The 15067-nt window shown below is 37.4% G+C and overlaps 1 protein-coding gene across 1 annotated transcript in view; it reads right to left on the bottom strand.

The window, feature by feature from the left end:
• Positions 1 to 15067, bottom strand: part of HCRTR2 (hypocretin receptor 2) — a gene marked incomplete at both ends in the record, with an annotated part of 141721 nt that overhangs the window by 30809 nt on the left and 95845 nt on the right. Inside the window, one exon of the mRNA XM_082637721.1 lies at positions 950 to 1128. Coding sequence (XP_082493847.1) covers positions 950 to 1128 — 179 coding nt within the window. The remainder of the gene's footprint in view (positions 1 to 949; positions 1129 to 15067) is intronic.

Raw genomic sequence — 15067 nt, forward strand, 5'->3', positions numbered from 1 at the left:
CCTGGATGGAGTAAATATCAGGAGATGGAGGGTGGTCGAGGGAACCAGTAGGGAGTGGCCACCATTTCACTCACTGTCCAATTGCTAAAGGAAATCCATGTCTTTTAGAACTGTGGCTCTGGACACCACCTTGGAAAAAATTTTAAAGACTTTAGCTATCAGAATATCAATCAGAAAATTATTCTCTGGAAGTGTTTGTTCTTAATTCCTTGTAGAGAAACTAGTTATAGGAAAGCTGTTTTCAAAACTGAACAATAAAACATCTAATTCTGATGACCATGACTGATGTTTACTGAGAACATACTATGTTTTTATAAGGTCATCATCTTCCAGAGAGTAATCCCTATGCCAAGTGGTTCATATAAATTATCTAAGTAAACTAATCCAACCACCATAGGAGATAGCTATAATTAAAATTATTAATCTTTTAAAATAAGTGAATCTCAAAGAGCTTACGTATTTGGCTCAATAGCATACAATAGGCGAATTGCAGAATAGAGATTCCAAAGATTCTCTACCAGATTCCTGGTAGTTTAATTCAAAACCAGCACTAAAACCTGTTCCCTGTACTGCTTTGATCATATAGTTCTTGATTTTTCAGTAGTAAATGAGATTACTTATAAAAAGAGATAGTCCTCAATTACTTGGACTGGTAAAAGCTGAATCATTAATTTGTTCAAGTTCCTTATTTTATAATCAGAAAATTAGAGACCAAAAAGGTTTGTGTAGCATTTACTGATGACTTGAGAATTCTGACACTTTATTTTTACTCAGAACTTACCTTGTTTACCTGGTATTATTTTCCTTAAGTTTACCAGTTCCTTAAGCAAATATATTTCTCTCTTAGCTCACTAGGTAATTTACCAAGGGGCCATGACTATAATTGAAAATGACTATACTTTTTCAGTAGTTTCTGTATTTGAACCCCAAAAGTGTGAAAAATAATAACCTGTAAATAAGGAATCACTTTACAGAGGGATTGTCCAAAGAACCAGGTCTCAGTGATGTCCACTACTAAAGTGGCTGGAAGGCAGGTGATGGTCACGAGCACGTCAGCCAGAGAAAGGTTGACGATGAAGTAATTGGTCACTGTCCTCATGTGGTGGTTCTTCCACACGGCCACACAAACTAATTTGGAAAGAAAAAGGAATAGTAACTGTTATGGACTGAGTGTTTGTGTGTCCCAGAAATTTATATGTTAAGATCCTGACCCTCCCCAAAGAAGATGTGGTACATATATGCAATGGAATATTACTCAGACATAAAAAAATACTAAAATAATGTCATTTCCAACAACATGGATGCAACTAGAGATTATCATATTAAGTGAAGTAAGTCAGAAAGTGAAAGACAAATACCAAATGATATCAGTTATATGTGGAATCTAAAATATGATGCAAATGAACCTATCTACAAAACAGAAACAGGCTCATAGACATAGAGAACAGACTTGTGGTTGCCAAAGGGGGTGACATGGGAAGAAATGGGCTGGGAGTTTGGGGTTAGCAGATGCAAAGTATTATATATAGAATGGATAAACAACAAGATCCTACTGTATAGCACAGGGAACTATATTCAATATCCTGTAATAAACCATAAGGGAAAAGAATATAAGAAGAGAATGTATTTATATGTATAACTTAATCACTTTGCTGTATTGTGGTAATTAACACAACATTGTAAATCAATTATACCTCAATAAAATAGAAAGATCTTCACCCCCAATGTGATGGTATTAGGAGGTGAGCCTTTGGTAAATGATTTGGTCATGAGGGTGGAGACCTCATGAAGGGCATTAGGTCCTTATAAAAGGAACTCCAGAGAGATCTTTTGCCCCTTCCACCATGTGAGGATACAGCAAAAAAGCTGCTGTTTATGAACCAGGAAATGGACTCTGACCACTGAATCTGCCACAGTCATGATCTTGGACTTCTCAGGCTCCAGAACTGTGAGAAAAAAACTTCTGTTTTTTATTAACCACTCAGTTCATGGTACTCAGTTACAGCAGGCTGGACAGACTAAGACAGTAACTAAACAAAGAAAATAACTATTGATGAGGGAACACCGTCAAGCTAATTGGTACCCCTGCAAATCCACAAATAAATATTGCCAAGGGAGATAATTTAAGGCTGTCCTGTGTTTTCACCGAAATGGTCAATATGTGTGAATACTGAATATATGCTTAAAATCAGTTCATTTACCTTGCAAGACATTTTTCAATGGATCATAAGGCTGTGTTTATTTTTACTCGAATTTGAATTTAATTTTCCAGGAGTTAAAGAACAATCTTTGATTTATCGTTCTACTCCTTTGGTGATCAGCAAATACTCAAGACATATTTACTGAGTTGAGATGAATTAGGAGTTCGCTAGTTTTCAATAAACTGCAATGTTTGCCTTATCCATGACATTGACCCCTACCTGCTCCCAAACTCTGCCTTTGGGACTTATAAGAGATGAAGAGGCTTAAAGACAAAGTCAACAAAAAAAGTCCTTACTATTGCCATATACTGAAGTGGATGGTTCATATCCTTAGGTTGTTTAACCTCAGTGACAATTCCAAGGGAATTTATCATTACCAATGTTTTATATATTATGACGTCAGTGAGACACTGGAACTTGTTGAGGACAAGTGGCTCATAAAACACAGAACCACGGTTACAACTGGGCTTATACACCAAGTGAAGAGCTGGTCTTTCCACCACACTGGTTACTTTCTTTTGTGAAAATGAAGGAGTTATAAAAAAAAAAAAAACACATATAAATTCTAGAAACTCAATCTTTCTCCTTTCTATTACTCTTGATAGCCCCTAAACATCAGTTCAGATGAAACACACTTTCTCAGCCAAGCCTTCCTCCTTTTCCTTCAGTGTATCCCCCTGTTGTGCTATCTCACTCAGCTTCTCTTTATCGAAAGAACACATAGTTCTTTGATTCTCTGTCCTTCCTCTGAGGTATCCAAAAGTTACATAATCACTGGTTCCAGAATTATATAGGTGTAAGCACTGCTACCCACATCTATTGATAAGTTTGCTTCACTGAAAGGAACTGTGAATTTACCTGGGTTATCATTACCCTGTCAGAGCTGTCGCTTATGCACCCAAATGATGCAGTGATTAGTAACCTTATGCAGTGAAGAAATACAAGCACATTTGTTAAATTTAAGTCACTGAGTGTGGATTCCTTTTTGACAATTATGCACCAATTTATTATGACTTTCATATGCTGAAAAATGTTTTTACTAGCTCCTAAAGCTGAAATTACCTTCAGTCACCAACAGATGCCAGTTTAATGAAATACCTGAATTTCTGAGGATTTAATTGTGAAAACTTCACATCTTCCTTTAACTCCAGCACACAAGTACCAAAAGCTCAAATGAGCTTTATTAGGGTAAATCATAGTCTTCATTATCTGAAAATGCTGCTGCTGAATCATTTATTTCTCAGAAACGCTTGAAACACTCACTCACACACACACACACACACATACACACACACAAAAACCCATCTTAGCAGTCGACTAACACATTATCACGGCTTGTTATGAGAAAATTGACCAAAAAAATCACACTTATGATCCTTGGTCAATAAATGGTCCAAATGGTGCAATTTGGGATCTAGAAAAGAAAACAAGACTTAAAAAATAAAATCCATTGTAGTTTGACTCCCCATTCTCCCTATTTTGGAGGTGAGGAATGGCAGTGATGGGAGGACAGTGTTAATGCATGATGTCTAAGCAATGTGAGAACAAGTAGATTCTCAACCAATACTTCTATAGTATTTACTATGTGCCATATCCTGTTCTAAGCAATTTAAATTATTAATCTTCATAATAACACTATGAAATGATTATTGTTAATATCCCTGTCTAACATGTGGAAAACTGCGGCTCGGGTGGTTATGGAACCTACCTAAGGATGAATAGCTAGTAAATGCCAAACTTAGATTTAATCTTATAAACTCTGCATGCCATTCTATTATATACCAGCATCTATTGTTGAAGCAGAAGGTGGAAGGCAGCTGTCAGCCTTTCTTTGGCAGGACTTTAACATACATTCATAAAATTCTGGAATTGGAGATCATTCAGTCTAACTTGATGCATAAATCAACTCTGCAGTATTCCTGATTCATTCTACTTGCATATTTTTAATAGTAGGGAATTTATGACTTGCTTAAGCCCTCGACTACATTTTGCGTTGACTTTAGCTACCAGCAAGTTCTTGTTCATGTTGAGTTGATATCTGTTTCCCTTTCAGTTCCATTCATGGGTTCTTTATTCTTTCCTGGAACCCAAGGAATAAACCTTATCTATTTTTTTCTGCCTAGTACCTGTATTAGTTTCCCAGGGCTGCTTTAACAGAGTACCATAGGTTGGGTGTTTTAAAGCAACATAAACTTATTGTCCCACAGTTCTGGAGACCGACAGTCCAAAATCAACGTGTCAGGAGGGCCAAGCTGCCACTGAAACCTGTAGAGAAATCCTTCCTTGCCTCTCTCGCAGCTTCTGGTGGTTTGCTGGCTATCGTGGTCTTCCCTAGGGTGCAGCTCTGTAACTCCAGTCTCTCTCTCCATCATAACATGATGTTCTCCTGCCTTTCTGTATTCACATGGCATCTTCTTATAAGGACACTAGTCATATTAGATTAGTGGCCCACTCTACTCCAGTATGACTCATTTTAACTCAACTAATCGTATCTGCAATGACCTAATTTCCAAATAAGGTCACATTCTGATATTCAGGGGATTAGCACTTTCACATATTTTGGGGGAGACACAGTTCAACTCATAATACTCTGTCCTGTGACCCTAAAAATTTGTGTTCTTCCCACATGCAAAATACAATTCACTCCATCTCAATGGTCCCCAAATTCTCAACCCATTTCAGCATCAACTCTAAATCCCAAATCTCACCTACATATTATCTAAGTCAAGAATGGGTGAGATTTGGGGTATGGGCCTTCCCAGGGCAAAACTCCTCTCTATCTATGAACCAGTGAAACCTAGAAAACAAGTTATCTACTTCCAAAATGTCACCTTGGGATAAGGAAAGAATGATATTCCCATTCTAAAATGGAGAAATTGGAAGAAAAAGTGGGTCACCAGTCTAAAGCAAGTTTTCAAGTCAGCAGGGCAAATTTCATTAAATTTTAGGGCTTAAGAATAATTCTCTGTGGCTTGATGCTCTGTTCTTCTAGCTCAACCTATAACAATAACCATTCAGATATTTAAAGACCACAGCTATGACCATTCCCCAAGCCTCTGCTTACCGAGGCTAAATATCTCCAGAACCCTCATGTGCAATACAGGGTTTTCCATCTCACATCACCCTGATCCCTTTATTCTAAGCACACTCCAGATGATCATTGATGGCTCTAAATGAGCTATCTGCAACTGCACACATGTTTCCAGCTGTGGTCTAACCAGGACAGAAAAGAACACGGTGACTGCTTTCATTAATATTTCTCTATTAAGACAGCCTGAGATCTTGTTAGATTTCTTAATAGCCAAGTCACACTTTTTTGGATCATACATGTATACAATTGCTAGAAATTGGTTCCCTCGTGTAGATATTTCTTTACCTCTAAATCTTAGGCAGAAAAAAGAGAGGGAAAAATTAATATTCTAAAAAACATTATTGGGATAACTGGAGAAGTTTGAATTTGGACTTTATGTTAAATAATATTACTGGGCCAATTACAATATCTTAAGTATGGTGCTTACATTATGTACATTCAAAATACTAAAGATTATGACTATGCCTGTTCCCCAAGACTTTGTTTCTCTGGGTTAAACATTGGCAGACCCTTCCTACATAATAGCAGGATTACCTCTCTCATGACCCTGGTCTCTTTATTGTGAAAATGCTGCAGATGACCAGCAGATATCTTTGAGCTAGCTAACCAGAACTGAGCACAAATCTTCAGGTGCATATCTCCTCAGTTTGGGTTGAATAAATATCCATTAGTTTATTCATTTCCCCATTCAAAATATTAAAAATATAAGGGAAACAACCTTCTCCTGTTAGCACATCAAATTTATGCAGTTAAATTCATCATCTTTTCTTATATTCTCTTCCTGGACTTTATATCTCCCTGAAATATAACATTCTTCCTTTTTCTCCCTGATACCTTATGTTTAAAACCCCTCAGATGTCTCTTACCTCTATAATTGTCTTTCTATTCCTTTTGCAAATACCTGGTCAGATTGTGGTAATAATTAGCTAGGATGTCGCCATTACCTCCTAATAGTTGTTCCTGCACCCTGCCTCTTTTTACTCCTATCCATTTTATCCAGTGATACTATTCACTCCAGTTATATTAACTCTTTCATTTCAATAGGAGCCTCTCCTTTTCTTTGGAATTAAGTACAAAATCCTCAGGTGGCCACCAGTTCTCATTGAACTTTCCCTCTATGTCTTGCAATGCTGCCCATAAAATACTCAGAGCTGCAGGATAAGTTTGATATCTCACTTTATAGCAAACATTCCACGCCAGGCAATTGCTAATGCCATTCCTCCTTTTGGAAATGGCCACACTCGATTTCAATCCTCTTTTCAATTAATTAAATCCTACCCCCCAAAAAACAAACAAACAAAAAAAAAGCAAAAAACAAACCAATCAAACAAAAAGATTGGTTTCATGAAGTTTCTCTTAATTAGCCTAACTCAACATGGCTTCTTTCTTTTTTAAAACAGTATTACACCATAAAAAATAATGTCATTTGCAGTAACACAGATGGACCTAGAGATTATCATACTATGTGAAGTAAGTCAGACAAAGACAAATATCATATTATATCACTTATATATGGAATCTAATACAAAATGATATAAATGAACTTATTTTAAAAAACAGAAACAGATTCACAGACTTAGAGAATGAACTAATGGCTACCAGCAGGGAAGGGTGACAGGGAGGGATAGATTGGGAGCTTGGGATTAACACATACACACTACTATATATAAAATAGTTAACAAGACCTACTGTATAGCACAGGGAACTCTACTCAATATTCTGTAATAACCTATACACACACACACACACACACACACATATATATATAACTGATTCACTTTGCTCTACACCTGAAACTAACACAACAGTTTAAATCAAGTATACTCCAATAAATTTTTTTAAAAGGAAAAAAAAATATTTAAAACAAAGAAATAAAAACATATTACATTTTGTACCTTTCCTCATCATGAATCACATTTTAAAATTATTATGGACTATTATGGGTATTTGTATTTTTTTTTTCTTATTTTTCTACTGGTTCAAAGGCTCTTTTTCATTTTGAGATGGATTTTTCCTTTCTCTTACTCTTCTTGGTTTCGAAAGCTTTTCTCCCAACACAAACACTGCCTCAAACATACTTTGCAATAAATAAATATTCATAACATTGATTTGTTCATCCACTTGTAGCGTGTTGGTGCCTTTGGTATTGTACATTTACCCATGAGGTTCTTTAAAAGAAGAGAAAAAACCCAGTGGCTGAATGGAGCATTTATTTTCCTCATCCCTTTTAAGGCCTGACATTTGACAGAGAACTTGGCTGCCTGCCAGTTATTTTCTTGGCTCTCATTTCCCCATATACTGCCTTCTGATGAGCCTTGGCAGGATATGAGACATGAACTTGGTACTATTTTTGAAATCGGTTCTCTGAATGATCATGATCCACCAATGTTAAAGTTAGTTTGTGGTTAGTCTGCACTTATAAGTCTGCCTGCATTAATCAGGAACAAGTGAGGAATTGTTGTGCACATGGGGGTGAAAGGTGATGCCAGAAGGCAGCGATGCAGATTGAATGAAAATCCACCTTAAACACAAATTTTTTGAGAAAAAGACTTTTGAGATACAGAGGTGCCAAGAAGATAAAAGTCCATTTAGTCCTTCCTCTTTCACCCCTCATTTGGTTCATCATCTGTTCATCTGTAAGAATCCGATGACGTATAGCTCCCATCTTTGCTCTGCAGGACCGACAGACGGAACCTGACTCCAGCTGTATGACAGTATCTGTAGTCTGTGATGCAGAGAGGGATTTAAAACATAATATAGAGATACAGTCTTTAAAAGTAACCTGTTATTGGATGTGCCAAAGAATAAACTGACTTTCAAATAGGAAAATAAAATATTGGTACAATAAAACCCTTTGCAACTTCAATCTGCACTTATGATAAACTGGCTTTTGTTTTAGTATCTAACACACTGCATATGGGCGAAGTGAATTTCTCTCTCAAATCAATCCTTTCACTTGGAAAAATTTAAACTAAGGTGATTGATATCCTGTTAATCTGTTGATGAGATTGCATCTTTTATTAAACATACACTTAGGTCTTAAAATGTCAACTAATAATTGATATTATAATATTAAGAGGAGTCTGTGCAGGTATATAATTAGCATGTTACTGAGTATCTCGAAAGATCTGCACTAAATATATCAAATTATTTTAAGCATTTTCACATTTATTTAATTTTTCAACATTAAAACAAGATATAGGTGTTAAGTGACATAAGCCAGATACAAAAGGACAATGATTATATAATTCCATTTATATGAAGTACTTAGAGTAGCCAAATCCCTTAAGACTGAAAGAAGAATGTGGTTGCCAGGGTCTGGGGGGAGGGGAGAATTGGTTATAATTGCTTAAGAGAAAAGAATTTTAGTTTCGCAAGATGAAAAATGTTACAGAGATATATAACGCTGATGGTTGTACAAAATGTGAATGTACTTACTGCCAATGAATTGTAAACTTAAGAATGGTTAAAGTGGTAAATTTTAAATTGTGTATACTTTATCGCAATTAAAAAAAAAAAAACATTTTCCACGGAAAAAGGAGCTATAAAATGGGAAACAAAATTTTTGACCGAACAATAATGTTCCTCAAAATTCCTAAATACAGAATGAAAATTCCAGGGGAAAATCTTAATTGCTCATTTTATGATTTTTAAAAAACTCATGAACAGCTAAAATAATGAAAGAAAACACAATTATTCAAATATATCTCAGTTCTAATTGCAGTGTTAAAGACAGCCAACACATGATTTTTTAATATATAATTTAAATTATTTCTTTGTGAAATCAAAGTTTTGTTTGTAGTAGGTTGTGGTATTGTAATTTAGATAGTGTCTTAAATGATTATGGAATGTCTTGACTGTTCTTTATTTAATGTACATATGTATGTATACAGATATGCAAGATTATAATTTCTTGATTGTTATTTGTTATATTACCCATATAAGACACGTCAGAAAACAACTTTAAAAAATACTGTAGTTCCACCTGTTGCCACAAAGTGTCAGTGAAAGACTTTGAAATGCTTACCCTGTCACTTAAGAGGTGAGTTTTAAACATTAAATGAATTGTGATATTCTTTATAACATATAAGTAAATACACTTGTTTCAAGTGGGATATTCTAGACCATATTCTAGACCAAAAAGAATCCTTAAGAAAGGACAAATTTGGCTAACATCTTTTAAATTATATACAAATGAATGAGTCAAGGTGAAATACAATTATTTTTCTAAATGAAAAACAGCAAAAAAGCCATTGAATACACATAGAAGGTAGCCCTATTTAACTCTTGTGAGGAATCTATCTTGAAAGCAGGAAAGGATTCATGCAGAATCATTACAGTGTGTAGATTTAACACATAGGAAAGTTGACTGTTGGTGAGGTCCTCCAAGGGTAAAACAAACTCTCCATGAAATCCCCAGGTATTTTCCTTTTTCTCATTTTCATTGCACCTCACCTCCTTGGCCCCCCTTATTGTTACTTTTGCTTCCTTCTTTTCCTGGGAAAATATACCAATAATTCCTAAGTCAGTCTCCCATCTCCGCCCACACATCTTGGCAAGTTTTCTACAAATCACTCTGTCTGTGCTCAGAAGAGCAGCAGGCAAAGATGCCACTACTTTTCGTGCAAATCTGACAGATGGGACACTGTCAAGAAACACTTCAGGGTTGTGAAATGAACCCCCCCAAAGGTTATCTAATATTAAGAGAAATGAAACTTTAGAAAAGATATTATAGAAGCACAGACAACAATGTTCTGAATGCATTTCAATTTTTGTTTCCTTAAGAAAATATAAAAGTCTACAGTCTGACAAAAATTTTCTCATTGGCACCTGCTCATTATTTTAACATAGGCAGGAATTCTCATGCTGATACCAATGAGGTAGTATGGGGAATAATTATGATACCACAATTAATAAATTGTCTGGGAAGGGATTTTGAAAGACAGGGTCTTCACACAGGCACAAATATACCTGGAGAAACTGCATAGAAGAAGGTTATAAAACAGAAACACAAGGGAGATGGTAATTCATAGGAATCAAGTCCAAAGGAAATTCTTCAGAAAGGAGAGTGGGAAGGTAGGCTTGACTTCTACTGTCTGTGAGAGACAGAGGAGGGCTCAACCACAAATGGTACCAAGGTTCTAAATGGGATCTGCCAGAGACCAGAGCGTCACTTGATGTTATTAGGTTTGCCCAGGCCTTTGAGGCTGGCCTTTGCAGAAGGTGAGGAGGGAGGAAGTCTCCACAGTCTTAGCATCTGCAGTTCTATTAATGGCTACATCTAGTAGGTATCAAAGGAGTTTTTCTGGGGTGGGGGGAATATAAACTTCTTGGTTACCCATGTCTTTTTACTCTTTACAGGTAAATCACTATGAACATTTGTTCCCAGTGCAGCCTCTCAAAATTCCATCTGGATCTCTACCCTGTCCTCGGAGCTCGTTAGAGACATATGGTCAATCTTTGTCTTGGCCCTTTCGCTTTAATTAGCACATATAAGTGACCTATTCTTCCCCTGGCACTTGACTTCTATTTATCATACTGCCTGTAATGAACTTAATTTTTTGGCTTCCTTTGTAGGACTATTTTCCCTCTTTCACTCCATGTATATCTTCAATCCTCCTGTCTTTTTCTTCCATGTTCTTTTCTTCTTTGTTATTATCTACTCTCACAACCTTTATTCTCATCTCTAAGAGACTAATTTCCAAAGTTATAACTCTAGTTCTTGGCTTAGTCTTGCTTTCCATAACAAAATTTCAAACTACATTTTTTTCATCTTTTATATATTTTGTCTTTAATTCACACTCAACTCATGATTATAAAATATATACATACCAAATTAAAGCATTTTGACATTGTCCTGAAGATTAGGGAGAATCACTGAAAGATTTTAATCAAGAGAGTGACAAGACCCTGTTTCTATTTTTCAAAGATGACTTGGGAGAATGTGGAAATTATATGTGCTCTTAAACTGGAAGCAGGGGAACCAGTTTTGAGACTTTTAGAACTCCAAGGAAATAAGGTGAAGACAAAAGAATGGAGGAAAATGAATGAATTCCAGAAATAATAATGAAGTTGAAATACAAAACTGTGTTGAGTGATTTGATATGAAGATGAAGAAGGTAAGAAGAACTGAGGATGATTACCAGGTACATTGCTTGGCAGGTGGGGAGAAGATCCTATTGCTCACTGAGTTATGAAATAAAGGAGAATGAGGCGGCTTCATTTGGAAGTAGGGATAGAAGATGAGAAATTCCATTTTGTATATGTGAGTTTTAAACACTTGTGAGTTACCTCGCTGTCAGTATCCATTTGGCATTTGGATTTATGCATCTATATTTCAGGAGATGTATTTCAGTTACAGGTACATATTTGGGATTCATCGGAATAGCCATAGTGTTTAAAGCCAGTCCAGTGGATGAGGTCAACCAGATATAGATTAGAGTAAGAAAGGAACAACCTAAGTCATTTCCAGAGAATTATGCAACTTCAGCCAAATAGTCTTGGTTGGCAAATATCCAAAGGTGCCAATTTTCTCTGAAGTACTAAATATTATAGCACTGAATGGTATATTGGTTTTACTATTAGAAAATAGTATACAATTGTGGTTATGACAGATAAGCTTGCTGCAGAGCAAACCTCCCATCCAAAACAACCATGGAGTAGTTGGAGTGTCACACATGTCTTTACAACATTGGAAACCTTATGAGGGAGTGAGGACTTGAAGGGCCAATATCCTGGAGAAAAGGAAAGAAGACAGATGTATACTGACATTCAAAACCTCTTTTCTTCTCAAAGCTTCTGGCAGTTTGCAGGCACCAACTAAGGGCTGAGAGTAAAAAGTAGCAGCCAATAATATGAGAAGTTGAGCAGGAACTTGAACAGTCTTGTTGAACAGAGGGCAGTCATTCAATCAACCTGAGGTGAACAACCCTGGCTTTCAGCGGCAACCCCAAAGAGCAAACTGTAGCAGAGATAAGCCTGAAGGAGACATGCTCTCCTAAAGGATGAAGCCCAGCTCCGAATACCTTCACTTATTGACTGGATAGAGGTTTTCTGTCTCAATACTAACTGCCTGCCAATGCAAAAGCAAATTCTCTGTGGAAGAATATATATTATCTAGAGCATCAAATGATTTAATCCAAAGTTTTCATCTGAAATGTCACTCATTCAATAGAAAAGTCATCAGGCAGACACAAAGCCAACACCAAAAGACCAAAGCCTATAGGAAAAGAAAAGAATAAAGCCTTCAGAAATTTTAAAATAATTGGATTATAAAGTTCAAGAAATTATGTGATATATGTAGACTATTAATGAATAATTGAAAAAAATATTTAAGGGGAAGCTGTAGACCTCAAAAATGTTTTAACTGTAAACACAACAATGGATTCAATAGAAGATTAGATGGATAGAGTCAACCAGTAGAACTATCCAAACTAATAGAAAAGTATTCACACTAAACAACACAGAGAAAAAAATTGAAAATGCAAAAAATAATATGAATAATACATGCTTTAAATACTAAAATGCATGTAATTAGATTCTCAATATGTGAGAAGAGAAGTAAAATGAAGCAGAAACAATATCTAAAAATATACTAGCCAAGGAGAGCTGTTATCTGATAATTTTTTAAAACTAATTAAAAACCAAAGGTAGAGTCCTGTGACATATCACTAGAGATTTCATTCCAGATTAACATTAGTAATTAATCAATATTACATATATCTTATTATTCAACTTTTTAGCAATTACTTAAAAGATGAAATAGAAGGGCATATGTGTTAAACTTAAAGATAGCACATAACTGAGAGATATAGTTAATATTTTGGGTTCCACATAACTCAAAAGCTCTTGCCAGGCCAGAGCAATGGGGGAAATATAATATGAGATATCACAAGAATAAATGTACCCTGCATTTAAGATCAAAAGCTGTTTTAGGTACATTACATTTTACCAGGAAAAAATAAAACTAATTAAAGGCAACTGTACACAGATATCTGAAGTGTCACAAATCTCAACCTGGATAAATATAAGAGAAAACTACACACAGTTATATTTTAATAAAGCTTCTGAAAACCAGTAACAAAGAGAAAAATCTTAATTCAGATAAAAAGCGTATCACCATCAAAGCATAATACTGGGATTGACAGCTAAATTTTCAAAAGAAAAAAATCTAAAGTATAACAAAATGTCATTTTCATGCTGAGAGAACAATTTAGAATTGTATAGTCAATGAAAACATACCTGGTAAATGAAGATGAAATAAAGTCCTTTTCAGATAAACAGAAGATGAGAGAATTTGTCAACAACATTCTCAAACAAGAGAAAAATGAAAAGGAGTTAGACAGAAAGAAAATGATCAGTTGGAAGTACAAAAATGAAGAGAGGAATGATGAATAATGGAAATTATAAATATGTGAATAAATATCAATTATAAATGGCTAAATAAAATAATAAACATCATCATCACCATGTTTTGTGAGGTTTAAATAACTGTAGCAGAAAGGAAGCAGTGGTAAAAAGAGTTAAGGCAGTGTTCCAAGTTTATTTCAGTGTTCAGCAAGTGTTAAAAATACTAATTTATCAGACTTCCGGGTAAGATGGCGGAAGAGTAAGACGCGGAGATCACCTTCCTCCCCACGGATACACCAGAAATACAGCTACACGTGGAACAACTCCTACAGAACACCTACTGAACACTGGCAGAAGACCCCAGACCTCCCAAAAGGCAAGAAACCCCCCATATACCTGGGTAGGGCAAAGCGGAGAGATCCCCACACAGAGGATCAGTGCCGAGCGGCACTCACCAGCCCGAGAGGCTTGTCTGCTCGCCCGCTGGGGCGCGCAGCGCTGGAAGCTGAGGCTCGGGCTTCGGTCAGAGCGCAGGGAGAGGACTGGGGCTGGCAGCGAGAACTCAGCCTGAAGGGGGCTAATGTGCCACAGCTAGCCAGGAGGGAGTCCGGGAAAACTCTGGAGCTGCCGAAGAGGCAAGAGACTTTTTCTTCCCTCTTGGTTTCCTGGTGCGCGAGGAGAGGGGAGATTAAGAGCGCTGCTTAAAGGGGCTCCACAGACGGGCGCGAGTCGCGACTGAAAGCGCGGAGCCCAGAGACGGGCGTGGGACGCTGGGGCTGCTGCTGCCGCCGCCAAGAAGCCTGTGTGTGAGCGCAAGTCATTGTCTACACCGCCCTTCCGGGAGCCTGTGCAGCCCGCCACTGCCGGGGTCCCGGGATCCAGGGGCGGCTTCCCTGGGAGAATGCACGGCACGCCTCGGGCTGGTGCAACGTCACGCCGAACTCTGCCGCTGCAGGCTCGCCCCGCACTCCGTGCCCCTCCCTCCCGCCCGGCCTGAGTGAGCCAGAGTCCCCGAAGAGGCTGCTCCTTTAACCCTGTCCTGCCTGAGCGAAGAACAGACGCCCTCCGACGACCTACACGCAGAGGCGGGGCCAAATCCAAAGCTGAGACCCAGGAGCTGTGAGAACAAAGAAGAGAAAGGGAAACCTCTCCCAGCAGCCTCAGAAGCAGCGGATTAAAGCTCCACAATCAACTTGATGTACCCTGCATCTGTGGAATACATGAATAGACAACACATCATCCCAAATTGAGGAGCCCGGAGTCAGTGCTGTGCCTCTGAGGTGGGAGAGCCAACTTCAGGACACTGGTCCACAAGAGACCTCCCAGCTCCACATAATATCAAACGGCGAAAATCTTCCAGAGATCTCCATCGCAACACCAGCACCCAGCTTCACTCAACGACCAGCAAGCTACAGTGCTGGACACC

The sequence above is a fragment of the Mesoplodon mirus genome, assembly GCF_964341445.2.
Source record: "Mesoplodon mirus genome assembly, chromosome: 12".
NCBI classification, from domain to species: Eukaryota; Metazoa; Chordata; class Mammalia; order Artiodactyla; family Ziphiidae; genus Mesoplodon; species Mesoplodon mirus.